The 26881-nt window shown below is 37.6% G+C and overlaps 1 protein-coding gene across 13 annotated transcripts in view; it reads left to right on the plus strand.

Annotated features, from left to right (window-relative positions):
• The first annotated feature begins 417 nt into the window (after positions 1-417).
• The window catches only part of rufy3 (RUN and FYVE domain containing 3), a 30715-nt gene continuing 4251 nt past the window's right edge, over positions 418-26881 (plus strand). For 3 of the 13 annotated variants that reach the window (XR_002835753.2, XR_002835754.2, XM_023791704.2), the window contains exons 1-15: positions 418-710; positions 8151-8210; positions 16524-16697; positions 16928-17045; positions 17585-17686; positions 17815-17938; positions 18344-18408; positions 18539-18604; positions 18712-18781; positions 18859-18951; positions 21154-21237; positions 22248-22415; positions 23041-23138; positions 24969-25088; positions 25351-25474. Coding sequence is in view for 11 of the 13 variants with exons in the window: in XM_023791704.2 (XP_023647472.1) it covers positions 533-710; positions 8151-8210; positions 16524-16697; positions 16928-17045; positions 17585-17686; positions 17815-17938; positions 18344-18408; positions 18539-18604; positions 18712-18781; positions 18859-18951; positions 21154-21237; positions 22248-22415; positions 23041-23138; positions 24969-25088; positions 25351-25450 (1620 nt within the window). In the remaining 2 variants the exon portion in view is untranslated. Of the gene's footprint in view, positions 711-8150; positions 8211-16523; positions 16698-16927; positions 17046-17584; positions 17687-17814; positions 17939-18343; positions 18409-18538; positions 18605-18711; positions 18782-18858; positions 18952-21153; positions 21238-22247; positions 22416-23040; positions 23139-23511; positions 24817-24948; positions 26269-26881 lie in introns of those variants that run through there. The other 10 variants (XM_023791705.2, XM_023791703.2, XM_023791702.2 and 7 more) reach the window with 9 other exon arrangements.

Consider the following 26881-nt stretch of genomic DNA (forward strand, 5'->3'; position numbering starts at 1 on the left):
TCTCGGGAGCAGGTTTTTTTAATCCCCTCCCCAACCCACCCATCCATCCATCCAGCCACCCCACCCATCTGCTATCTGGTCACGTGATGCCTGAGCCTCAGCACCTCTCATTAGACGGCCATCTTGGTTTACACCCAGTGCAGTACGCGCAGCCAATCCAATTATTACCAAGCAGGTTGAGTAGGGGAGTGGAAGACCGCGATTTCAGCAGCATCACCCGTTCGCGCTGCCTCTGAGGTCCTTGGAAAATAGCGGAGAATTTGCTGTAGAGACAGTGACTTTAGCTCCTCACTTGTCTGTGGGGGAGAAAACCCGGAGGAGGCAAGGGAACAGAAACGGAGAACATCCTTTTTGTGCTCCTGCGTTATTGGGGGTGGGCTGCTCTCAGTCTTAGTCGCTCCTGTTGTTTTCTTTGCGCCGTTTCCTAGCGGAGGAGACCGGCAGAAAGAAAATTCTTTGTTTTTTTTTTCCTTCATTGTTCCTAGGCTGGAGGAGAGCTGTTTTTGTGCTGTGGTACCAAAGCTGAGTCATCATGTCTGATCTGACACCTCAGAGTGATGCCCCCACCCCCACCACTGACAAAATCACACAGGCTGCAAGGGAGACGATTTACCTTTGCAACTTTCGAGTCTCCGTGGACGGGGAATGGCTTTGTCTGCGTGAGCTGAACGACATCTCCCTCACCCCCGACCCGGAGCCGGCCCATGAGGGTGAGTCTGTGCGCGGCACCTGGCTGCCGCTTCGGGGAGAAACGGGTGAGGCCGCTTGGCTGGACATTTCATCACTGTCATTAAATGCGCGTCAGTGTTTGAAAACGCCAAGTCATATTTCCCCTTCGAGCACCAGACAGACGTGGTTATTTGCCGAAGATGATCCTGATTCTGATGCGCCACAGAACATTATCATGGCTTACAGATGCGGGCACAGAGTTTGCAAGTCACACTGAACAAAATGGTTGTTTTGTTAAACAGGATTGTTTCGTAATGTTCTTTCGGGGAGGTTTAAATTTCAGACCTGTTCATTTTAGCATACATCTAGCCGTTAATGTGTATATGTTACTCTATTTGGATATTTTTCGTACATTTTTCTAAAGAAGTTCTAAAGAATGATACAATACTGAACGGTCCTGATTGTTGGCACAACATAATGTGGTTCCCCAAACCCTTGGTTTGTGCTTTCGAGGGGGAAGAAATCAATATCATTTAAATTCAGAAAATTCAATCGAGAGTCGGATTTTTTTTGGCGAATTGATTTTGTTTAGTGTTATGGTTAACTGTGTTCAATTTGTTTTATATGTATATTACAGATCCAAACTGTAACATGCAGGCTCCGTTTTATGCGTTTGTTTGATTTTATTTTTAAATAGTCAGAATTTAAGTTTTAAATGTATGTATAGTTATTGAGATTATCTGCTTTATTGCAGGAAACTATAAATTAACAAAACAAGATACATACAAATCATAATGAATTATATCACCTGGAATTGTAAGCATAATTCTACATTACTGGGGAACCCCAAGAGAAGTACAAAATGCAAATATGTAAATGAGTAGCCCACGGCAAGTGGTTTCAAGTGGCACCAGGACCTTAAAGTCTAGCAGTACATTGAAGCTTAGCTTAATAAAATTGTGGAATTAAAGGGTGCTTTGATTACAAAGGGAAATCTGGGAAAACAGAATGGAAGAAAGTGGCTATAGTTTCTCTAAACATGGTGTGTCAATTTTACCGATAATATTAGGGGTAAAGATGAGAATACCAAGATAGATATGCATTGCATGATTTAGAACAATAAAAACCACTTATCACGGACGTCAAGGGACCTGGCAAAACAGTCTGTTATATCCAAAGTCCGTTATATCCAGAGTTGCTGTATGCCCAGAACACAGCTACAGGACACCATTTACTCATGCCACACCCCAGCAGACACACTATTGTGGTATAGATTATTATATTGTATACAGTATGTAGTAATGCAACTTTACCCGACCAGACGCTATTAATAATCGCGACTAGGTATCTGCGCTGGATATCGCCGGCACGCCACGCGCCTCGTAGGCGGAGCTGCATGTCGGTTATAGCCGGACAAAACTACAGCTAAAAGCGGCCCTGGGGACCAAATTATTTCTCTGTTATAAGCGAAATTCCGTTATAAGCGAGTCCACTATAACGGGATTTTACTGTACTATAAATCTGCTTTTAACTTATTGGTCTTTTTTAGTTTGTATAGATTAAAATTACATTACATAATGTTTAATGCAAATTCAGTCAGAACTATAAAAATTAGAATAACTTTATGCTGAAGGTTATGAAGTTGTCACATGATACACGTAGTTAGGAACAGGTGGCAGGTGTCTGGCTGGAACGTGATCTTTGTAAGCCATACTTTTTTTCTTTTACGTCATACTGAAGAAGGTAGAAATAGATTGAAATTCCATTTAAAAAAAAAATAATCAGATAATCTTGTCACGTGGGGCTGAAATACACCGAGCTCTCTTGTTATTCTGCACAGTCCAAAAGGGGAGAGTGCACGTTCTGCAACCAGACCCTTCTCCAAATGTCTCCCATTGTCATGTAAAGCACTCATTTTACATCCAGAGTTGTCTTGTTAACAGTCATTTGCTGTAGAAATATTTATGAAGAGCATTTATCTGATTGATTTAAATGAGCCCGGCCCTCTTAATGGACAAGAGAAATTTCAGCCTACTTAGCATTTTCAGTGCATATTCACTTAAATGAAGATTTTTCTTCAGCCTGCTTGAAGCTGAATTATAAGTGTTGCATTTACTGTTTACTAAAATAGTACTGCTTATTTGGTGTCTCTAAATGTCTGTTGTACTTCAGGATATCCATACTTACCACTATAAAGTACATTTCAATAATGATAAATAATACAAATCAATTTGATAAATTCAGAATAGTTTTTTATTACTTTTTATTGCCATATTTATTTGTAAATACAACTTTTAAACATGTTGTATGTTAATCGCGTGTATTTAATATATTGTTTTAATCTCAGTATCAGAGAATTAACTAATACAAAAGGCTGATAAATGCATTTGTACAATAATTAAGGCAGTTACCTAGACCTCTATGCAGTATTTGATGGAAATGGTTCATCTGAACCTACTGTTCCTCTCTCCTCCAATAAGTGAAATTAAATATACAAACATTTGCACTTTTTACTTTTGTGACGTTCTACCACTTGCCTGAAAATAATAATCCACTATACGATGCATTACAAGTTGTTTCACCTTGTTTCTATTTGAAATTCTGACTAGTTATATGGTGTAGTATCAGAAAAAAAACATCATTTTGGTCAGTACATTATTTTTATAGTTGTGTAGATGAAGTATACTAAATTTCATCTATTTTTGTAGGTTCCATTTGATAGGTATATGATATGTGATGTGGATACAAGGACTATTTTGTGTGTTGTGTTTTTCAGAAATATATGTGTAGCTTAGACAGTTTTAGGTAAAATCTAATCACATTGAACATTATCTGAAAAACAATTCCTCATGATCCATCCATCTTCCGACTGCATAACCTGTACAGAGATAATGTAAATGATGAATGTGAATGTGGATTTACAATTATTTAAACTCAACTGTTGCACTATGATAGCGTAGTGGGTTATCCTCATGTAACAGGAACACAGAAACAGAATCCACAACCTGCCTTCTAGGCAAACATTGGATGTTTTTTTTTTTTTTTTACCTTAAATTTAATATTGCAAAGGAAGATCAATAATATAATCACAATATTGTCCTCATATTAATTTCAAACTGAAAAGCATGCAGATTTAAAGAAAAGTTATAAACAGGACCACAATATACAGTATATTATCCGTTTTGCCAATTTTATTGACATAAAATCTTTTCAGATCTATATTTGTGATGATAGTAGACGTCAGAATGACTTCAAATTTGCATCAATTTGTAAGAAAATCAAACTGCTATCATGCAAAAACAGATTTATAGAATGCTTTGTACAGGCATATTTGCATTCATTTTAGATTTTTCTTAGAGATTTTCAAGATGTGTGAGTGCTAATTGATAGGCCGAAGTAGGGCTTATATATATCATATTGATATAATATGGCACATGCGCAATGATCACCAGGGCTTCAGGTCAAAGGCGAAGCATTTGGCCGGACGCCAGCTTTTCAATACTGTTTATGTTAATATATTATTTATATTAATATTTATTTATGCCCAATGGTCTGCAGATTAGTAATACAGCTAAAATATTAATGACATGCGTTTTGTGACACCCAAAACTTTCTTTATCTTTTATCTTTATTAAATTTGGTTAGTGGAGCACACCACATCATGCTGTTATGGTATACTATGTGTGGTATACTATGTTTGATATACTTTAGTGCGATTTGCACTGAAGTGTCTGAAGAAGGGAACAGCTCAGCAGCCACGACTTCTTTCAAAAGAGGAGATCTTGCAGATAAACAAGGTAAAAAGACATCGATGGTGTGGCGGTACTTTTTGCAGTTTAAAGTCTGACACGTTTATTAAACATAAGGATATGCCGAATTTACTAAGTTTTGGGCTTCATAAAACGCCTCATTAAGATTTTAGTCATATTATTAATCTGCTTAAGAAATTGTGGCCATAAATAAACGTCCGTATAGTACCGAAAAGCTGGCGTTCGGCCAAATGTTTTGCCTGTCATCTGAAGCATTTGTGCATGCGCGAAATAATATTGATACGATATCGCCGAGAACTAGGTCCAAATTATGTTAACAATACATGTTTAAAACATTTTAGTCTTCAGTTGTTTAATGTCATTTTCAATTTACATAAAATGGCTGCCTGCTTAATTTTTTAAAGAATATTTTAGGAATTTGTAAATGAAGTGTAAATGATTATTTTTTTCTTATCCTGATTTGTAGATTTAATTTGAAGGAAATACCAAAGCATTCAGCATTCCACTCAATCTTCTCAAGTAGAGCCCTGATATATTTAAAGTAGAGCTGGGCGATATGGCCTAAAAATAAAATCTTTTTTTCACAATAAATCCGATTTTCGATTTTAATCGATTTTCCCAATCCCCTACTCAAAATCAAACTATGGATGACAAATAAATGGTTCAAAACAAGTTTTAACTTTATTTTGTTTATTTTTTTTTACTTTAGAGTTAAAGTGCAATCTGACAAGCCAAAAAAAAAAATGCTTGTGAGATGGCAGACCACGCCATGGTAAACACTTTTAGAAACTTGTAAAAACTTTTAGCATGTTAATGAATCCCGGCTTTTCCACAGTATGTATACGAGCACCATGTCTTTTGCAATATATATCGTGACAGTGTTTGTTATCGCCTTCCACCGTGCCCCATTCTTATCAGATGGCATACAGTTCGAAAACGTGCCAGGGACGGTTGCTTGCTTAACTTTGGATGTTGTGCTGGTGCTGCGGGTATTTTCATTTCGCTGGGAGCTGCACTTGTCCCACTCCGCTGCGTGCCTCTGCTTTAGGTGCTTGAATAAATTTGTCGTGCTGCTTCCTTTGGTTGCAAGTTTTTAAACGGACTTTGCAACGAGGACTTGTTTGGTCTGTGTCCGACGGCGCAAAACCGAACCATTTAATTGCCATGTTGTTTTTGAAGCCGCTACAGTGTTTGGGTGCGCTGCGCTAATTTACCTGTGAAGAACGGTGCGTCGCATTAATTCCGCTTTTGGACGCTCGTGTGTAAAATAAGTACAGCAATAAGAACATAAGAACATAAGAAATTTACAAACGAGAGGAGGCCATTCGGCCCATCAAGCTTTCTACGCAATAAAATCGATTTTCATAAAAACACATCGTCCTGAACTGTAAATTCGAATTAATCAATAAAATCGATTTATCGCCCACCTCTAATTTAAAGGTGTTTTTATAAGAACTTGCCAATTTCATTCTACCTGTTTCTCTGCTCTTGGGCCCACAGTACCCACCACAAGGCAGATTATCTAATTAATAATTAGATCTGAAAGTGCTTTCATGCCTTGCTTCTCATGCTCTTCTGCCTTTATCCATGCTTTCCTGAGTACCAGTGAGCTGCAGAATCTCGTTTTGTCTTCTCCCACTTTTTCCAGGGAAGCTTTTCTGGGGTATTGTTTTCCCAATTCTTTCCCTACACAGTTCATAAATAATCTGATACATTTAGCTTACTCTTTCATCTCACATTGATATTTCTGATATGGGCAGATTCTGAGCTAGCCTTCTCCATAGTTCTTGTTTGCTCACCCTCAGCCATTTCATTTCACTTAATTTCATTTCATTTCCTTCTCCTTGCCCTTTTTCTCTTCATGCCTTGATTCTCTGAACCAGTCACTGCTGGGTGTTTTCCTCTAACAGTCCTCTTGAGGGTTATCTTCCTGTTGCAGTCCTTTCTGCATTTCCTGCCACCCATCTGAAATGCTGCTCAGCCCAGGTCTAAATCCACCTAGTTTGACTTGCTATCGCAGCGCATGGTTACTTTTGGCCATTCCCACTTCACTTGGCCTTGCCTTAAAGGATTTGCAGGGTCCTATGAGTCGTAACCTTTATCCTCCCACACATTCATTCCCTGAGGATTCTTTGCTCTTTCAGTCATGCCACGTGGTTATTTCCACATAATTGATCCTGTTTAGTTCATTTTCCATTCCACCTCTCATGGGACCTTTGAGCTGTCTTCCTCTCTTAGTGCTTGTAGTTTGTAAGGCGATGTCCTTATGATGAGAACCTGTGAGTAGGGTAATTGACCCACACAACTCTAGTGCACCCTAAGTCCTGCTATCAGTCAGTCATTCCTGACAGTGCTCCAGTTTTCGCAGTTATCATTGCCTGCTGAGACATAGTAGTCGGCTATAGAAGTAGATGTTAACCTGCAGGATATTGCTGTCATTTGCATCTTCCCCAAAGTGTCTTTATTAGGATTCATATTGCCAAAACCTTCATTTATGGACCCAGGAACAATAATGAAATATGTGATACCAAGTTAGCATCAGTAGTACGATACCAGTCTAGGCTAGGCTGTCAAACCCAACACTCTATAACAACAGTGCTCAACAAATAGACACGACAGAATTTTAGGCTCTCGGCGATGCTCAGATTAGTTATACTAGTTGAACATGATATTAGATTCAAAATAGCTTTACCCTTGCAGCCAGAATTGACGTGTGTATATATATATATATATATATACTTTACAGACAGTGACAAACTGGGTAGTCATTGACTTGAGCACTGTTTTCCAAATAGGGTGTTGGTTGGTTCACTGGGATCCTTCTTTTTCCCGTCTCATTGATAGGCCTTCTTCATCTCCAGAATGCTCAACACTGGCATCCCAGGTGAACTCCCCTCCAAACCCACCTAAATTTACAGTATATACCAGAACCAATTTACTTGGTATACATTCAAATAAATTCACCAAACAATCTTGTGCTATTCAGTTTCACATGATTGTTAAAATTTCCAAGTTAGCTTCATTGCTAATCCACTAATACTTTTCTGGTTATCATTTTGGTTTTCTAATGCCTCTTTTTTTTTTTAGTGATCTTTAGTGTGGTAATGCAATACTACCACCAACTGGACTAGAGTGGAACTGAACTTGCTATGGGATAAAAGGTGCCTTACCAGAGAAGCACATTAACCCAGACCATTTCTTGCGACATACCCTAACATGTGACATTATCGATACTAGATTGTAGGTGTTTTTGTTAACTATGTCTAAATTTATTTTATCTTATTTTGCTATATGGTATATAATTACTCTTTTGTTCAGGCGGTTGCGAACACTCTGTTCCACTCTCCCATCTCTGTAGAGTGATGTCTCCTTTTAACTGGATTGCTACCTTGCTGTGGGTTGAATTAAGCAAATGGTGTGTCGTGTTGTTCATTGAAGCTCACAGCCTACAGATTTAATAGAAGGGGATGACTGATAACCCTCACATTACACGAGCTTCAAGCTTCTCTTGAAATGGCTTTAAGATGGTAATAATTATGGGTGGATATTTTTTAAACAATAACATTTGTTTAATGTAGACCTACTGTACTAAGGAGTCAAACACCCTCACTCTACATGTAGCATTGGTGGGTTTTTTGTTGCATTTATCTTCAAGCCATAATATGCATGACCTTCTGTGCTCTCCCCTCCTTTTCATTTTTCTACGCAAAGACTCATGGGAGGATTTCACAAGTTTGGTGGCGGAAATGCAAATGCTTGATGAGTTTAAAGGTGCGTATTACGGCATCACTATCAAGCTCCTACCACCCCAAGCAAGTTATCTAGATGCCGTCTCCAGTCCCCGAGCTGGGATGACCACCTCATTTCATTATGCTGCCATATAACTCTAGGTGTAGTGCATGACTCTTTGACATTTTAACATTTTACTTTTAAAAAAAAAAAATAAATAAAAAAAATATTTTTTCTCTTACCCAAAATCAACAGTCACGGTGCACGCTGTAGCTCTTATTGAGCACTGATTCATAACATACCCCCACCTGCATTGAATGAACAAGTGTGCAGATTTGTTTTATTTATGTATTGTCAATCAATTTTTATTTCATATAAAGCAATTAAAAAAAAAAAACCAAGATTGTCACAAAGTGCTTTACAGTGTTATTTCAAACCAAAATCAAAATTTTGGGAAATCCAGAACCATATTCCCAGATCACTTTAAAGGAGATATGTCTGTAATGTCTACAGAAACTTCAGAACATTAAATAAATAAATAAATAAATAAATAAATAGCGCTTAAAATGTTGTACTTATCAGTGCTTAATTTGTGCCAGATCCTGCTGGAACAATGTTCCGGGCTCTCTTTATGGCTGCCTTCTGCCACCTATTTGTCTGCGTTTGGCAGATGTCTGGTAAAAAAAAATATATATATAAAATAAAATAGGTATGTGTTTTAATTTACAGACCAATTTCACATCCTTATTAGTTTTTAATTATTCTTGAAAATACATAGCATGTTCCGGGAGCTGCGCCCGCCTCATTACCCCTCAGTCTTTCGTGTTCCAGCACCTTCTGATTTACAAATTAAGCGCTGCTTATTATAAATAACGCCTGAGAATGACTGACCATGAGCTGTCACACAGGGTCTCTAGGTCTACTTGATAATCTGTAATCTCAGGGCCAGATGATGGGGGGGCTGGAGGGAGAAAGTAGAAAATGGGCTTATGTGTTATCATTAGTAGCTATATAGCATTAAATTAACTATGTGTGAACTAGTTTACAGTGGACACCAAAACAGGATATTCAATAGCTAATAAATGCAGTTATATGGAATGTTAGAGATGTATTAAAGAAGTAGGCTTTATTCTAGACTACAGCATCTTTTTTCTATCTTTTGCAATATTATTTATCTGAACAAAGGAGGTTTCCGAAATGCTTCTAATGTATGACAGTTTCATGACAAATGTAATATCATAAGTTATTGTTGGGACTTGCATTGATGCAGCAATTCTGATTCATTAGAATTTGTCATCAGATTAGCATGAATGATTTTGGGGTCCCTACTGTCCTTGATGAAAATTGTCAAGCTTAATATTTCCAAGGGGCAACATACACTATATTGCCAAAAGTATTGGGGCACCTGCCTTTACACTCACATGAACATTAATGACATTCCATTCTTAATACATAGGCTTTAATATGAAGTTGGCCCACCTTTTGCAGCTATAACAGCTTCCAGTCTTCTGGGAAGGCTGTCTGCAAGGTTTAGGAGTGTGTTTATGGGAATTTTTGACCATTCTTCCAGGATAGCATTTGTGAGGTCAGGGACTGATGTAGGATGAGAAGGCTGGGCTCGCAGTCTCCGCTGTAATTCACCCCAGAGGTGTTCTGTCGAGTTGAGGTCAGGGCTCTGTGCAGGCCAGTCAAGTTCCACCAGACTCACTCATCCATGTCCTTGTGGACCTTGCTTTGTGCACTGGTGCGCAGTCATGTTGGAACAGGAAGGGGCCATCCCCAAACTGTTCCCACAAAGTTGAGAGCATGAAATTGTCCAAAATGGCTTTGAATGCCAGCACATTAAGAGTTCCTTTCACTGGAACTAGGGGGCCAAGGCCAAGCCCAGAAAAACAACCCCACACCATAATCCCCCCTCACCAAACTGTACACTTAGCACAATGCAGTCAGGCACGTACTCTTCTCCTGGCAACCACCAAACCCAGACTCATCCATCGATTTACCAGACAGAGAAGTGTGATCCGTCACTCCAGAGAACACATCTCCACTGTTCTAGAGTCCAGTGGCGCCGTGTTTTACATCACTGCATCCGACACTTTGCATTGCACTTGGTGATGAAAGGCCTGGATACAGCAGCTCGGCCATGGAAACCCATTCCATGAAGTTCTCTACGCATTGTTCTTGAGCTAAGACAGTGAGGTCTGTAGCTATTGACTCTGCAGACGGTTGGCGACTTCTGCACACTATGTGCCTCAGCATGCATTGTCCCTGTTCTGTGATTTTACGTGGCCTCCCACTTCATGGCAGAGTTGCTGTTGTTCGAAATTGCTTCCACTTTGTTATAATACCACTAACAGTTGACTGTGGAATATTTAGTAGCGAGGATATTTCATGAATGGACTTCTTGCACGGGTGACATCCTGTCATGGTACCATGCTTGAATTCACTGAGCTCCTGAGAGTGACCCATTCTTTCCAAATGTTTGTGGAAGCAGTCTGCATGCCTAGGTGCTTGTTTTTATACACATGTAGCTATGGCAGTGATTGGAACACCTGAATTCAATGATCTGGAGGGGTGTCCTGATACTTTGGCCAATATAGTGTATATGGGGAGAGTAGTAATGGGTCCAGCACAGAGCTCCTCTCAACATCGTGCATGATGGCTAGTTATTTGGGTTGTTCATTATTTACACTAACTGACTTAACAGAGCCAGATAGATAAGACCTAAACTAAGAAAGAACCTTTACGAAGATACTAAGAAGAAATAATACAGTAAAATCTTGGATTGCGAGTAGCTTGGTCTGTGAGTGTTTTGCAAGACGAGAATTTTTTTTTGTTGATAAATTCTAACTTGATAAACAAGCGAGGTCTTGCAATACAAATATTACGTATGCACTTTGTCTGCCTAGCGTCACGTGATCACAACTCAGCCGATGGTTGTTCTCTCTCTCGCTGCGGGATTGTGGGTAATCGTTTCCCATGCTTGGTCTCGGTCTGCGTGCCTCACTCGTATAGTCAAAATTCAGTAGGAAAGCACCACCCAAATAAGGCCGTAGCAGTTTCGATTTCTGCAAAATCGAAAAGGAGGCAAAAGCAACTGTCATTGGATAGGTTCCTTGTTAAAGTTACACAAAAACAAAAAGATTCCAGTGAGCCAACAGATAGCAGTGATTCCATTAGTTATAGTATAACTCGTCCTACAAAATAACCCTCCTCTCTCTCTCGTCTCCCTCACACCATCCATGATTCGTTTCAAAGGTAAAGTGCAGGTTAATTTGTTTTATGTATTTTTACTTTATATTTTGTATTAATCGTTTTTATATGAATATTTTTGGGTTGTGGAACGAATCATCTGAGTTTCCATTATTTCTTATGGGAAAATTCGCTTTGAAATACGAGTGCTTTGGATTACAAGCACGTTTCCAGAACGAATTGTGCTTGCAAACCAAGGTACCACTGTACATTCATCTTCCACTTATCCAACTTCTATTACACCGAAAAATATGAGGATCTATGGTGTCCACTGTGGGAGTTAAGTTCAAAAGCACAAGAAAACCTATTAGGCATTCCACAGACAAAATAATGCAATGAATGACTTGCTTCTCTATCTGAAATCAGAGTGAAGCATCATAAACAAGTTTTTTGATTATTGGAAAATGTACAGCTGCTTGACAGCAGCTCTTTAAAAATTTTGATTGAACTGGAAGGTCAGAGATATGATCTATAGACATTAATCATACTGGTCCATATTAAGCTTCTTGTTTATAGCAACCTTGAGAGAGATCAGGCAGACTTCCTAATGGAAGTTTTTCTTGTTACAAAACTTAAACTTTTTTCAGGGAAAAATGATTTAGAACCTGTAACTGGTATAGCCAGTTAACTTGGAGAAACAAGTAAATAGAATCAGTATTTGTAGAGGCAGTGTTAGAGTGAATGTGTCACAGAACTCCTAGCTAATGTAATAACATAAACTCCTTGGAATTATTTACTCTGAAGTTTCTCCAGAAAAGGAAATTGTGCCCTTAGTTAATCATTTGCTGCAGGATCCCCAGTTACACCACCAGATTTATTAGACAGTAATCAGAGGTTGTACTCATTATCAGTAGATTGGAGAAGTATGTTGACTTAACGATTGAGAGTAAGATGAAGACTATTAAATACTTCTAATTTACTTTAGAGTAGCTTGTTGCATCACACCATTTGTTCCTAATCTTCATAAATTTTGTTGACTGCCTAATTACATGCACACTCAATAGTATTCAACATATTCATAGGATTCATTGCAGAACTTAGTCTTAAGCTATTCATTAACTCCTGAAGTTTAGCTGCTGTGCCACTTTGTATTATTAGCAGTTAATGTACATTAGTGTACTCAGGGGCGTGGTAGTTACCTGGGCCCCATGTGGGGGGAGGGCCCCTAAGGAATCTGGAATTTTATTTTCCTTTAAATATTAATATTATCCAAAGATCATAATAAATATTGTTAACTAATGTAAATGTAATTTTTGTGGGAAAATAAATCGGTTGACGGATTGAATTGTGTCCTAGCTTACAGTGCCTGAGGACAAGCACCCTCACCCCTTGCAATGGTTTAGTCTTCACCGGGCTTTTTAACTAGGCGCATTTGATTTAGCGGTTATTCTGCTGAAACAGCTGAATCCGTGTTGGAAGATGATGCCAAAGAAAGATAAAAACGGTTTTCAAAAAAGAAAAGAGGCAGGAAAGAAACAAAAAAAGAAATGAGGGAAAGCAACTGCTTACAAACTTTTTTCCCAAGAAAGGTGAGCCCAAATGTGAAAGCAAATAGCCTACATTAAATGAACTATGATTATTAAACACTTCAATACCACCGCGAAATTACACATAGCTTAACATGATGTAGTCTAGATAAGTATTTTTTTTTGTGTTGTTTGCTTAACCCCCTGGGGTTTTCTCGTCTATTTCAGTTTATATCTCGCTGAAATGTTCGTGTAGAATCATGGAAAAACCGCTGGCTAAATCTGTAATCTGTCTGCTTTTCAAAACGTCCATTATCGGAGGTATTTAAAGTTTTTAATATTTGGTTAAATCGGCAAAAAGTAAACCATGTCGCCTTTCTTTGTTTTACCTGCATGGGGGGCGTGTAGTACCGCCTTCGCGTGAAGATCGCTATTCACATTCTAAACAGCCGCACTTCCGCGTATTGAAATCGCATTCGCATGGTAATTTGATGAACAACGCAGCGGTTTTCATGCAGGCCTATGATGTTAGGTTATAGCTTTTAGTCATTCTACAAATAAAACCAAATTCCAGTGAAGTCTTGTGTGATTAGGCTGTTTTTTTTTTGTTGGGGGGGGGGGGGGTGGCACTGTTTTGCATAGGGCCCAGAATTTGGTGATACGCCTCTGAGTGTACTTAAGTAACTGTGTATTGAGGACTTCATTAAAGTGTTCTCCTCAGACCTAAGCCAAGTTTCAGTAAGTCTCATTACATTGTATTTAGTAAATTAAGAATAGTTGTTTTATTTTGAGCTAGTTTTATATAATAGTGTTTTGCTGTATTTCTGCCTCATTTATAAATTTAATTATGGCATGTAGTGATATAGGCCTAGTGGTTTAACTTGATTAGTTTTGTGTTGTCCGGGGATAAACAGTCTCCTGATAATAAAACCTTGGGAACAGTACAGTGATGCTGTGAAATCTGCTGAGTCTGTGGGAACAGTTCAGTGATGCTGTGAAATCGGCTGAGTCTGTGGGAACAGTTCAGTGATGCTGTGAAATCGGCTGAATCTGTGGGAACAGTTCAGTGATGCTGTGAAATCGGCTGAGTCTGTGGGAACAGTTCAGTGATGCTGTGAAATCTGCTGAGTCTGTGGGAACAGTTCAGTGATGCTGTGAAATCGGCTGAGTCTGTGGGAACAGTTCAGTGATGCTGTGAAATCGGCTGAGTCTGTGGGAACAGTTCAGTGATGCTGTGAAATCGGCTGAATCTGTGGGAACAGTTCAGTGATGCTGTGAAATCGGCTGAGTCTGTGGGAACAGTTCAGTGATGCTGTGAAATCGGCTGAGTCTGTGGGAACAGTTCAGTGATGCTGTGAAATCGGCTGAGTCTGTGGGAACAGTTCAGTGATGCTGTGAAATTGGCTGAATCTGTGGGAACAGTTCAGTGATGCTGTGAAATCGGCTGAGTCTGCTCCCTCCTCTGAGTCATGGATTAAAATTATTTGGACTTCTGGACAAACTAATAGATAAGAGAAACCCCATAGAATGAGGGAAGGAACCTGTCCAGGCTTGCATGTATATGACCACTTCTGATGATGGTGGTACCTCAAGGTTATGCAAAAGTATTTTTATAGTGACACAGTGACTTTTTGCAATTTTTGGTTTCACTTTGATTGTTAATAAATGGAGCATAAGTTTAGAACAATTTAAGATGTTTGGTAATTTTGAATTTTATTTAATTTCAGATGCTTTGACTCCTGGAGTTCTGGGATGTGATTGATTATGGGCATCTATTGTTCTACTCTGATTTATAAATATAAAATAACCAATTATTTAAGATTCCTGAGCAGGTGTGTTCCTAAGTGGAAGCAAAAAAAAAAAAAATCAATGGCTAAGCAAGAAATCCGGCTTTGTGAAACATGATACAGACCCCTGGTGTTAATGATCCATTTTCTTTGCTTGTCATTTTAAGACTTCACTCCAGTCGTCTATGGTGTATGGATGTCCGTGTTTTTTTGGTCAACACTTAACTAACATTTCAGATACAGGATATTTAGTTTTCATCTGTTGAAATTGCTGCTATCGAAAGACATGGTATTTTGGTATACATACAGCTTTGGTTCACTCTAAACTGAAATATGAAATTTGGCATATTTTGTGTTTCCTTCAGCCATTTTTATATTCATGGATGCGCATAACTGATACGCAAGTACGCATTCTTCTTATGTGCTATTGCATATTTATTTTATGCACATCTGCATTGTTATGACAAGAAATCACTACATGTACACTCTGCATTAGCCTTTATACTGCGAAAGCAATACAAATTAGCCACATAAAGGTTAAAATGTATGGATTGGTTCAGAAACTCAATGAGATGATGTCATTAAACAAGCACCAGCCAAACATTACATGGTAGAAAACAATGTGGAAATAGTGATAGAATTTTGATGGTTCTGTCTCATCCAGCTATTTTTATACAGATGAATAGAGACTATTCTAACGATTATGCAAAAACTACGCAGTCAATTCAAATAATCACGATCAGGTGATTGTGTAATAATGTGACAGGGCTAATTTTCAATAATATATACTGTAGCCTGCAACCTTTAATCCCTTGTCAATTCTTTCTCTTTCTATAGTCTAATATATAATTTACAGCATTCTAGTTTTTATTGGAAAATGCTTTTTTTCCTTATTGCATTAATTCTTCCATCTACTTGATCAGAGGTCATATGGGTTTTCTGCTGTATTGTATTGCTTTGACACATTTAATCACTGCTTTCAGCTGTTTTGCTTTTGCAGCTGAGGGGGGATTGCAGGGCACTCTTGTTGTGTCAGTAGTGAAATATTATTGTCTTGGTACTCAATGGTTTCTTTATATTCACTTGAAAATGCAGACTCCTCATTTAATGATCTACCTGTTTACTGACTGTCACTACACTAGCATTTGCAATCTCCAAGACTACATGTTTCGTCTATAAATTTGTACTTTATTTGTACTTTATTTTAAATTTGTACAAGATGTTGGCAATGTATATTACAGCTGATTTACTCTATTCTGTTTATTACAGTATACAATACACTACCGTATAAACATTTATAAACAAAATACATGGACAATAAAATAAAAATGTTATAAATGGTGCAAAGGTCAAATTAAAACAATATTTAAAGATGGTTGATACAAACACTACCAGTACAGTATGCTTGAAATATCGGTAAGGTGTGGCTCCTCCCTGATCGACCAATTTGCTTAACGACCTAGTCATAGGAACGGAACTCAGTCATTAAGTGAGGAGTGTCTATAATACATAGTACTGCAGTAATTTTATTTCATGAGTTTTGAAATCTTTCTTTGTTGATGATGGTTGGAAATTTGTATTCTTGGTTATATTGAGCACTGACATTCATTGTTCAGAAAATTCTCCCTACTTTCACCCAACTTTAAAATACCAATTTATACTTGCTGATATAAAGGTCATGGCTTACGTGTATGTTGTTCGTTCACACTTTAATCGCTGTCAAGTCCTTTGTGACAAACTTTCTCTTAAATCATTGATATACTAAATTTGGTTTGAGTGCCATTTTATGTAACCTAAATGTAATATTGAGCAGTAAAGATGTGCAGTAACCCTCCTCTCACTCTCTTTAGATCCCAAGGATCCCATTGCAATTGAGAGGCTCAACCTGATGAATATGGCCAAGCTGAGCATAAAGGGGCTTATTGAGTCTGCTCTCAACCTTGGGCGGACCCTGGACTCGGACTACGCTCCCTTGCAGCAATTTTTTGTAGTGATGGAGCACTGTCTTAAGCATGGCCTGAAAAGTAGGATAGCTCTTCTGCTCATTCAAATTCTTAATTAATTGGATTAATAGCTTTGCAAATGAAAACACTGATGAAGTAGATTGATGTTTAGGTGTTCAATGGTATTTTTGGGTGAATTAAATTCATCTAGGCATGCCCATCTGATGATAACCTTATCATTTATTAACCATATACTTGCATCACTGCTATAAAACACTGAAATTTATACAGTTTATTTTGTTGTATTATAGCCAAGAAGACATTTCTTGGACAGAACAAGTCCTTCTGGGGTCCACTGGAGTTAGTGGAGAAGTTAACACCTGAAGCAGGTGAAATCACAGCCAGTGTGAAGGACCTCCCTGGGCTCAAGTAAGCACATTTTTGTTGTAGTCTGCTTAATAAAGTGGCTCAGGTATACCTCCAAATCAGTGAAAATTTTTATAGTCTTGCTCTTCATTTCATAACAATTGGTTAAACCTTTAAACCTTTATTAAGCTAATTATGGCCCTTGTTATGTAAGAATGTATTGTTTCCATTATTTTATGGATTTTTGCACAGGGCATACAAAAATGTACTTCAACTTGTTAAATTTTTGCAAGCTGTATAACCTACTGAGCTCTGGTATTCTGTTCTTCACTATATTGTATGATGACAGCAAGACATTTCAGACACTCTAATTTTAAATAACGTAAATAACAAATAACATAATGTGGTGCTACCAATTTCAGCGACAGTAATTTTGAATGATGGGTAAACCAAAGCACAGACTAAAATGGCAGGGATGAGCAACTATGAGCAGATTTTCAAATGACCTCTTAAGTTAGCCTTGATTCTTTTCTAGTTATAATGAAATAAAATCACTTTGCCACTAAAGCCATTTTCAGCAGACTGTTAATTTCCTGATGCAGGACACCAATTGGGCGAGGCAGAGCTTGGCTTCGTCTTGCCTTGATGCAGAAAAAACTGTCAGATTACATGAAGACTCTGATCAACAGAAAGGATCTGCTTAGGTATGCATTTGATTACTAAAACAATTTTATTACTTAGACAATCAACAGTCATTTTGTTTTTCCCCATAAGGAACTTTTGTATCAATGCCACTTCGTGTTCTGTATGAGTAATTTTTGATTTCTCACAGTGAATTTTATGAAGCAAATGCACTGATGATGGAGGAAGAGGGAGCAGTCATTGCTGGGCTGTTAGTGGGTCTGAATGTTATTGATGCAAATCTCTGCATGAAGGGAGAAGATCTGGATTCTCAGGTATATTTTCTCATCACTATGGTGGTATATGGTCTCAACAGTGTGACATAAAATCTCAAAGCAACCCATATTTAGAACATTACCTTGTAATCATTGGGTCATTATTTATTGCTTCTGTATGTCTCGTTGAAAACATGTTGTTTAAAACAATGGGAATTTTAATTTGGTTTGCAGACCCTTTCATTTAGATTACTGCAGGCAATTGTATCTTCAAGGGACCAAATTAACACAAGAGCTCTCCTTAAATGGAAATGCATCAACAATTTAATGGCCCACTGTTAAAGTAAGCTATGTTATTGCTCATAATGGAATTTGTCTTGCTCACCTTGTAATAGTAGACATTTCAAACTATGATTGAAATACAGAACCAATGGCTCTTCATTCTGAACACTTATTTTCTTCTAGGTTGGTGTTATTGATTTCTCTATGTACCTAAAGGATGGAGGACCTACCAGCAAGAGCACAGAGGGGTAAGTGAATGTAAATCCAGTTTTTAATGAAATAGCACTAGAAATTAGCTGAACGATTGCACATCGGAATTTAATCTGTCCACCTGTACAAATTAAGATGTTTTTCATAATTTTCTTTTTTGTTTTTAAGAGATGGACAGATTACTGCAATTCTTGACCAGAAAAATTACGTTGAAGAATTGAACAGACATTTGAGGTACTCTTACTTGACTCTGATATGACCTTCATCATCTGTTACACTCTTAGCTGTAATCAGTGTGTTTAAAAAAAAAATAAAAAATTATTTTAACTTTCAACCAACAGTGCTTCCGTGAACAATCTCCAGGCTAAGGTTGATGCACTAGAAAAATCAAACACAAAGTTAACAGAAGAAGTACGTAAACATTTACTTAGCAAGGTCTACATATGCTTGTAATGTATGACTTAACGGCTGATTAAATTTTTTTTTAGCTTGCAGTTGCAAATAACAGGATCATAACTCTACAGGAAGATGTAGAACGGGTAAAGGAAGAGAGTTCTCAACTTCTGGAGTCCACCTGCAAGGTGTGTGTAAACATGTACTTACCAATTCCAACACTACTAATATAGGTCCTAAGATCATGCACCTACAGGAACATATAATATTTTATTAGTATATGTTTTGTATATAATGTAATCTGCCCAAAAATATTAAAATGTGGGATGTGTTTGACAACTATGGCTGTCACAATGGGTTATATCAATAATCAAGTAATCTACTGATTTAATCTGATGGTTCATCAAGTAATTGTTTATAATACAGTGGTGCCTGCGGTTCACGAACGCTGTGGCCTACGAACAATTTGGTTTGCGACCAAAATTTTTGTGAAAAAAATACATTGGTTCGCGTACAAAATTTGGTCAACTAACAGATTCCTCGCCTAGATTCCTTTTTATATACTAGTATAGCACCGGTGGGGCACATGTCCCAGCATGCCCTGCGTGCAATTGTAAGTAGCAGGACCACAACAGGCACCCAACGAGCACCAAACCCAAATACACAGACGGGAAACACGAGGTTGTCAGACGCTGAACTGCAAGATGCACACACGGTGGAAGATTTACATACGCCAAATCGAACCAGGTATACACAAGACACTGGTAAACACACATGCAACAACAGAAAAATGCAACCATTAGCATTAACAACAACAACAACAATACAAGGGCTTTAAGGACTGTTAACAAAAAGCATGATTTCCCCGGCAAGCAAGTCTCCATGTCTCTCTTTGCTCCCGCGATGCCTCGGTCTACCTGTCGCCACACTATATTGTGTTTTTCTTTAAAGATTTTACTATAAAAGCCAGAAATTTAATTAACAAAAACTATTATTTGGTAGGCTTGTTCTTTCTTATGGGAAAAATTGCCTTGGTTCGCGTACAAATTGTTTCCCGACCACATTCCTGGAACGGATTGCGTTCGTGAACTACATCGCAATTGGTGCATGCTCGGTCACACATAAGGTCTGTTTAGGCACTCCAATTCAATTAAGTTACAAATTTTTGATAAGTGGAAGGAAACCAGAAGATCTGCTGAAAAGCCACGCACACACTGGGTGAACATACAAATTGTAGAAACAGTGTCTTTGTGTGGTGACAGTACAACTGCGCCACTGTGCTGCCCTTACAGGCTTGCAAGATGTGCAATGTTAATAGTAACATGCCATTTCATGCACTTTCAACTGTCACATCACAAGGACTGCAATAGTCTGCTGGGTTGAAACCATCAATAAGTTGCACTAGAACATTTTTACTTAGTTGCATATATTTTTTATTCCAAGAGACAATATCGAGCAGAATGCCATTCAGTCCCATTATATTCCAGAGAAAACTGACATTTCTACGGCTGATATCTTCAAAACTAGATAACTCCCAGCAAAACAACCTAAACCGATAGCACTAAAGCCACTCTAAAACATCTGTTTTTCAGTTTTGGGGAGAACTGCCCCTTGAAAGTTCTGAATTATCTGAACAAAAAAGTGAACCAGGCCTTTCCCCCCATTTTATTGTAGTATTTTTTAACAGTATTAAATTTCTGAATTGTCAGTAGGTTTTATACTGAACTTCAGTATAAAACATCCTGAAGGCATTTGACATCTAACTGAAAACTATTTTTAAGTCCTCTGTTTAGCTACTGTTTCTATGTTTGTACTAATTAACATTTGTATTCATGATGGTCATTCATATGAATTACTTTATACCACTAATTTTTTAATTAAGTTAATGGCTAGATCACTAGCTAACTGAAGTGAACATTAGTTTCTATTTTGTTGACATTGACATCATTGACAATAAAACACATAAGTGAATTGAACATTAAAACATTCACTGACCGTTGTATAAAGAGGTTTATATCCATGGTGCTAAGGGTGTCTACGCTTATTTAGGTTTATTTTGTAGTTTCTGAAAAAAATGCTTTGGAGATGCATGTTTTTCATTGGACAGTGACAATATACAAAATGCATGTCCGTTATAGCCGAACAAAACTACAGCTGGGGACCGAATTGTTTGTCCGTTATAAGCGAAATTCCATTATATGCAAGTCCGCTATATCCAATGCTTTTTCTGCATGTTCTTAAAGGCGCACGGCCGGGACCAGCGGACCTCGTCCGTTATAGACTGTATTCGGTTATAAGCGAGTCCACTATAATGGGATTTTACTGTATATAAAAACTTATTTTTTATTCCTGCTGACTTTTCAACCATGTTTTAATGTTTCTGTATTCAGGTGTCAAAATCAGATGGAAGTGCCAATGGACAAGTACTTGGAGAAGCACGGAAACAAATCAAAGAGGAAACTCGACTGCGTTTGGTGCGTTGTTTTGTTCTAGTGACCAGAAAAGTCTAATTGGCAGTACAATTTATTAAACCATCAATATTGCCACACAACATTCGAAACAGGGATGCACCGATACCAATATCGCAATTGGATATTAGGCCAATACTGCGCTCATATGCTCTTACTGGTACTTGTAGAAATTGTCTGATACCAAGAACCGATACCACATAATTGCAATGTTAAAACTCAAAGCTGCAGCATTTTTTTTGCCGCTCAATCAGATTTTGGCATCTAGCAAGAAATTTGTCAACTGGAAACATTTAGGAAGGATAAATGCAGAGAACACCGGCATTGGCAAACTGCGGAGTATACGTGGAGGATGTCAGCAGTTTGGGCATATTTTTAGATAAGGGATGATGACAGAAGTGAAGCAGACAGTAAGCTCTCTTCTGCTAACGTGGCAAGAGGAGTAAGGGACAACACGTCATTTGATCTAACATTTAACCATAGCTCAGAGTACACAAAGTTTGCTAATGCTAGCAGAAAGACCGCAACAACAAACATTAGCTTCTTTTATAACTAAGTAACTTATTTGTATATGTATATAATGTATATGTATGTATATATATGTATATTACATTTTGTTTAATAAAGTTAGGAAAGTTTTGTTTGAGGTTTAATTTAAGACTGATGTTGCCTTACACATAAAAGAATGATCAGTCTCTTCCACACAGTGAAGCAAAAACTAAATTAGTTAATTAACTAATTACCTAATTAGTTAATTAACTAAACCCTGGTATTGGATCTGTACTCGGTATCGGTTGATACCCAAAGCCCAGGTATCGGTATCAGTGGGATCGGGGCATCCCTAGTATTAAATTTTTAATTTTCATTGGTATATCATAGATTGTTGTTGTTGTTGTTGTTGTTGTTTTATTTGGATTGAACACTCCAGGTGTACATAATCTGTATGAACTAATAAATTTAGCGTTCTTTTACATTAGCATAACCAGAGATCAGTCTTCTCATTATGTATGAACCAGGATGTGGAAAAGGAGCTTGAGGTTCAGATCGGCATGAAGCAGGAAATGGAGCTTTCCATGAAGATGTTGGAGAAGGATGTTTGTGAGAAACAGAATGCTTTACTGGCACTTAGGCAGCAACTGGATGACTTGAGAATTCTCAACCAGGAGCTCTCCCATAAGTTACAGGTACCGTCACCTTCAGATTCGTCCAACTGGAGTTACACCTAGAGGAAAAAGGGGTAGGAAAACGTCCATGAAGGACTTTGAAAAAAAAACAGTACGATGAATGTAAGGAAACATCTTAGTCTTTTTTGACACCCCAAAATGCCGAAATACAATTTACCAATGATATTACAAGATGATTATCAAGACTAATACCAATATAGACTAAACTGATACTACATTAACTTTTTAACCTTTTTATACACACTTATCTTGGTCAGGGTCAAGGGGGTGGCATGTTTAGGGCACTGTGTGACTGACTTCCCAGCCAATTAAATTGCTAAAAAGATAAACCCTCCCACATAATTCTTATAATGCCAAAATAATTCCTTCTCTTATGTAGGTAAGCTTCTGTGCTTGTGTGTTGCGATAAATGTATGTGAGGATCTTGTTAATGGTTCACCTTAGTATCTTGTTACCTTCCTTATTGTTTGTTTATTGTATGCAGGGCTGAACTGGGGTTGGGCCCACAAAGCCATTGGCCCACCAGGAAAATACCCGTTATGCCAACTGACTTGTCCATCCCTGATTGTGGGAAAGTTTATTATATTGCTGTTTTAAAATATACTGTGTTTTGATGTAAATGCAGACCTCTGATGGAGCCATGAAGCAGAAGAATGAAATCACCAGCCGTTTAGATGACACCGCAAACCAGATGGCTGGGACAATTAAACAACTGGAGCTGAGGTAGGAGCCTGAATGTACCGCTCGCATTCATCTAGCTCAAATGCTGTTTTTCTACTAATGATTGGCACTTGCAAAATGCAGCAAAATGTAAGCAAATTTTTTATAACACTTACATTTTGAACTGGTCTTGTGTTGTGATTCCTATAATATATTACTCAAATATTAGAAACCATGTAATCATGGTTACGCTCATTGCTCCATATCGATGTCCAAATTGAAATAATATATGTTTAATTAAATTCTACTCACCTCAAAAGTGGGCTGATTGGTCACCTGTGACATAAATGATGTTCTTTTCTGCTCTTTTTGTCTTTATCGCTTTGTTTTATCATTATGTCTTCATTATTTCCATTTCATGATTCTTTATAATTAGTGAAAAGGATATGGTGAAACAGGCCAGAAGTCTTAATACTGCAGCAGAAAAACTCCTTCAGAAACCGCATTAGGCCAACAAAGCAAACCTTCAACTAATAGTTTCCTAAATCTGATACTAACTTTTTATTATTATTATTATTATTATTATTATTATTATTATTATTATTATTATTATTATTATAGTGCAATATATAAATGTCTGAGTTAGGATATTTATTTCAAAGTTCTTTGATCAGCTGTAGAACACTTCCCACTTCTCCACGGACTTCTCTACATTTGCTTTGTTTATTGGTTACTAAAGCAGCCTTTTTCTTTTCTTGCCTAAATGTTAGAACTGCAGTGTCCTCAGCAAAGGGTCAGTATGCCATAAGAGAATTTTTAAACTCTGCTTTCACTGAAAGCTTTTCTGTTCCTTCATTTATTACCACTCACACTTCCTTACAGATACTTGGCTAGTGTAGAAATGGATGTCTCTCCCACTTCCACATGTTACCTTACCTTGCCTTTTCTATGGATACACTTTTGTGTGGAAGTGTCTGACAGTCTGCTTTAAAGGAGCGTATCAGAACAGGGCGAAGTAATAAGACAGCCATTGCTTAAATATTGTATATCAAGCAACAAATTGTTGATGTGTATTTATAGCACATTAACAAAATACATAAAATATAATCCTGTCTGTTGTATCCCCCTAAATGGTGATGTTAAATTGTGGAACAGTATACATGATGTGATCAACCATTTTCTGGATAGAGCGAGATCTTCCAGAAGCTTTAATTTGGCAATGAAAGCTTCAGCTTGATCTTCAGCATATACCAGAGAAGAAAAACCAAAAATAAATGTTATATGATATCCATTTTGGTTGAATTACCTTTGGTTCAACAAATATGTTACTGTTTACAACAGAATTGCTGTTAGAATATTGCATCTATTTTTAATTTTAGTTGCCTTCGCCTGGGTAAGCTGATGTCCCCTTTGGCGGAAATATAATGTTGTACGGGGAGGTTTAACCGGAACTGAAAAGGAGAGAAGTAAAATGAATTATTCAGTTTACGGTTTGCTGATGTGCCTAATTGACATTGCTAACCAGTATCATTAGTCAGAACTGCTAGGTAGACGTGACACAAAAAACTCAAGAACTCTTTAAAACGTAATCTTGAACAATCTAAATGAATGTTTTATTGTTTATATGAAAGTCTTAATTACAATTCTACTGTATTTACAGTGCAAGGGAAAAGTGGAAATGTTTGTTGATTTAACATAGATGTGAACTGTAATAAAATACCACAATAAAATGGGGGGAAAAAGGCCTGGTTCACTTTGTGAAAAATTCATCACTGCCACCCTTTTTATATTTATTTTCAGCTTTCCATTTTGGTTATTTTACCATTCCATTATTTTTATAAATATTTCTGGCTGATTTTTGTTCTGTCATGAGTTCATCTGGCTCAAATCCAGATTCCAACAGGCCGAGCTGGGGCGGGATCTTGCCCATGAGACCAATCAGCTCTTTAAGCAGGAATTTGGGGACAAAATCGAGAGTTTGCAGCTGGAGGTGGAGAAACTAAGAAGGGAGAGGTACTGTGTGTATCACCTGTTTTTCTTTTTTAAAGGTCAGAGCTCTGTGGAAGTGGGCTGTCTGAGCACTGGTCCTCAGAATGTCGCAATTTCAGTTAGAATCTGGTGTGAATGACTGAATGAGTTCTTGTAGTTTTTTAGTTTTTAAATTTCTCTGTATCCACCGTAGCAATCTCTATGCCTGATCTTGCATAATCTATCAGTGTAATTTTGATTACTTTTTATTAGATTAAATGAAAAATTTGAAAAGTATATGATGCAGGTACTGTTTGGACATGGAGCTCAGGAAGGACAAAGAGCGAAATGGCCTGTACACCTTGTCAGGTGTGAAGGGGTCTTTTCCAGCACAGAAAGATTACTGACCTCTAAAAGAAGAGTTTACAAAGGTATCATAAATGTCTATGTAAATGTCACTTTTTTCAAAAATGAAGTTCAAACGAATTTGAAATGTCATTTAGTTCATTTGAAAATATTTCAATACCTGCCGCCTGCCCCTCCACGAAAAAAAAAAATGCAACATAGAATCATTCTTTTCAGTATTTTATTGAGAGTCTGTACTATGTCACATTTGTATAGCACGGCCAACGGGTCAGGGTGGGAAAATATTTTCTAAAATAGTTTTGCGTTCCCTAGAAATACCTTTGCGTTCCAACGCAATAGTTTTGTGATCCATCGCATTAGTTTTGCGTTACTATATAATAATTACTGCACTCTGTCCATTTCAAGTACAAAACATAGAATTAATGGAATAAGTATATGAACCCTAAACATAAATAAATAAACCTATGAACCTGTCCAGTTAAGTATGTTGTAACAATTAAACTGTGGGGGACTATGTAACTTTCATATGTGTGTTTTTATAGTATGGCATTTAATTAGTCTCCAAACTCGTGGACATGAAACCTCGCACGCGTATGCTCTGGCGAGCAGGAAACCCATCCTCTCTATATGCGCTCGCGCTCGCTCGATATGGAACCCGAAACAGATCAAAAACATGCGAATTTTAAAGCACAGAATACGTGTAGAATACACATTAACAACATGTTCACCGTTTAAGTTAATTTAAGGAAAATTAATCGTTTAGATTAATAGCCGAATTAATAAAATTGTTCATAGATTAATCTAAAAAAAAAATTCGGTAGCAAAAATCGGTTGTGGCTCAAAAACATGAATTTTAACACGTACTGTAGAACACACGTAAGTAACACGTAGTTAACGTGTTGTTAACGTGTATTATACATGTATACATTATATAACATTTTTTATTCGCTCGCTCGGTGTTAAATTAGTCTGAAAACCCCAGACCACTATGGAACTGTGGACCCAGACTGGTCAAAACATGTTAATTTTAACGTACAGAATATGAGTAGAATATACGTTAACAATACGTAGTTAATGTGTTGTTAACGTGTATGCTACTCGTATTCTGCGCGTTCCGTAGTGGTCCGGGTTTTCAGTCATTTGATACCGAGTGAGCGAGTGTTGTGCAGACGTGACTGTGTAGTGAGGATGGATATACAGTACGCGCGTTTGGTTTTTATGTGCACAAGTTTTGAGACTAATTAAATGCCAAATATACATCTTTATTAATAACTGTACTGTGTCCATTCACCACATGTGACTGTAAACAAGACAGCTGGGCTATTGAACGTGAAGTGCACGAACAAACATTGAAATGTTAATTAAAATTCGCTCATAAAGAAATCTGGAAAATAAAGAGGTGTCGCTTACTTTTGTTGAACGATATTACAGCCGGAAAACTGGATGCAAAATTAAATTTAAAGGGGTGTCAT

This window comes from Paramormyrops kingsleyae, chromosome 7, assembly GCF_048594095.1.
Source record: "Paramormyrops kingsleyae isolate MSU_618 chromosome 7, PKINGS_0.4, whole genome shotgun sequence".
In the NCBI taxonomy this organism is placed as follows: domain Eukaryota; kingdom Metazoa; phylum Chordata; class Actinopteri; order Osteoglossiformes; family Mormyridae; genus Paramormyrops; species Paramormyrops kingsleyae.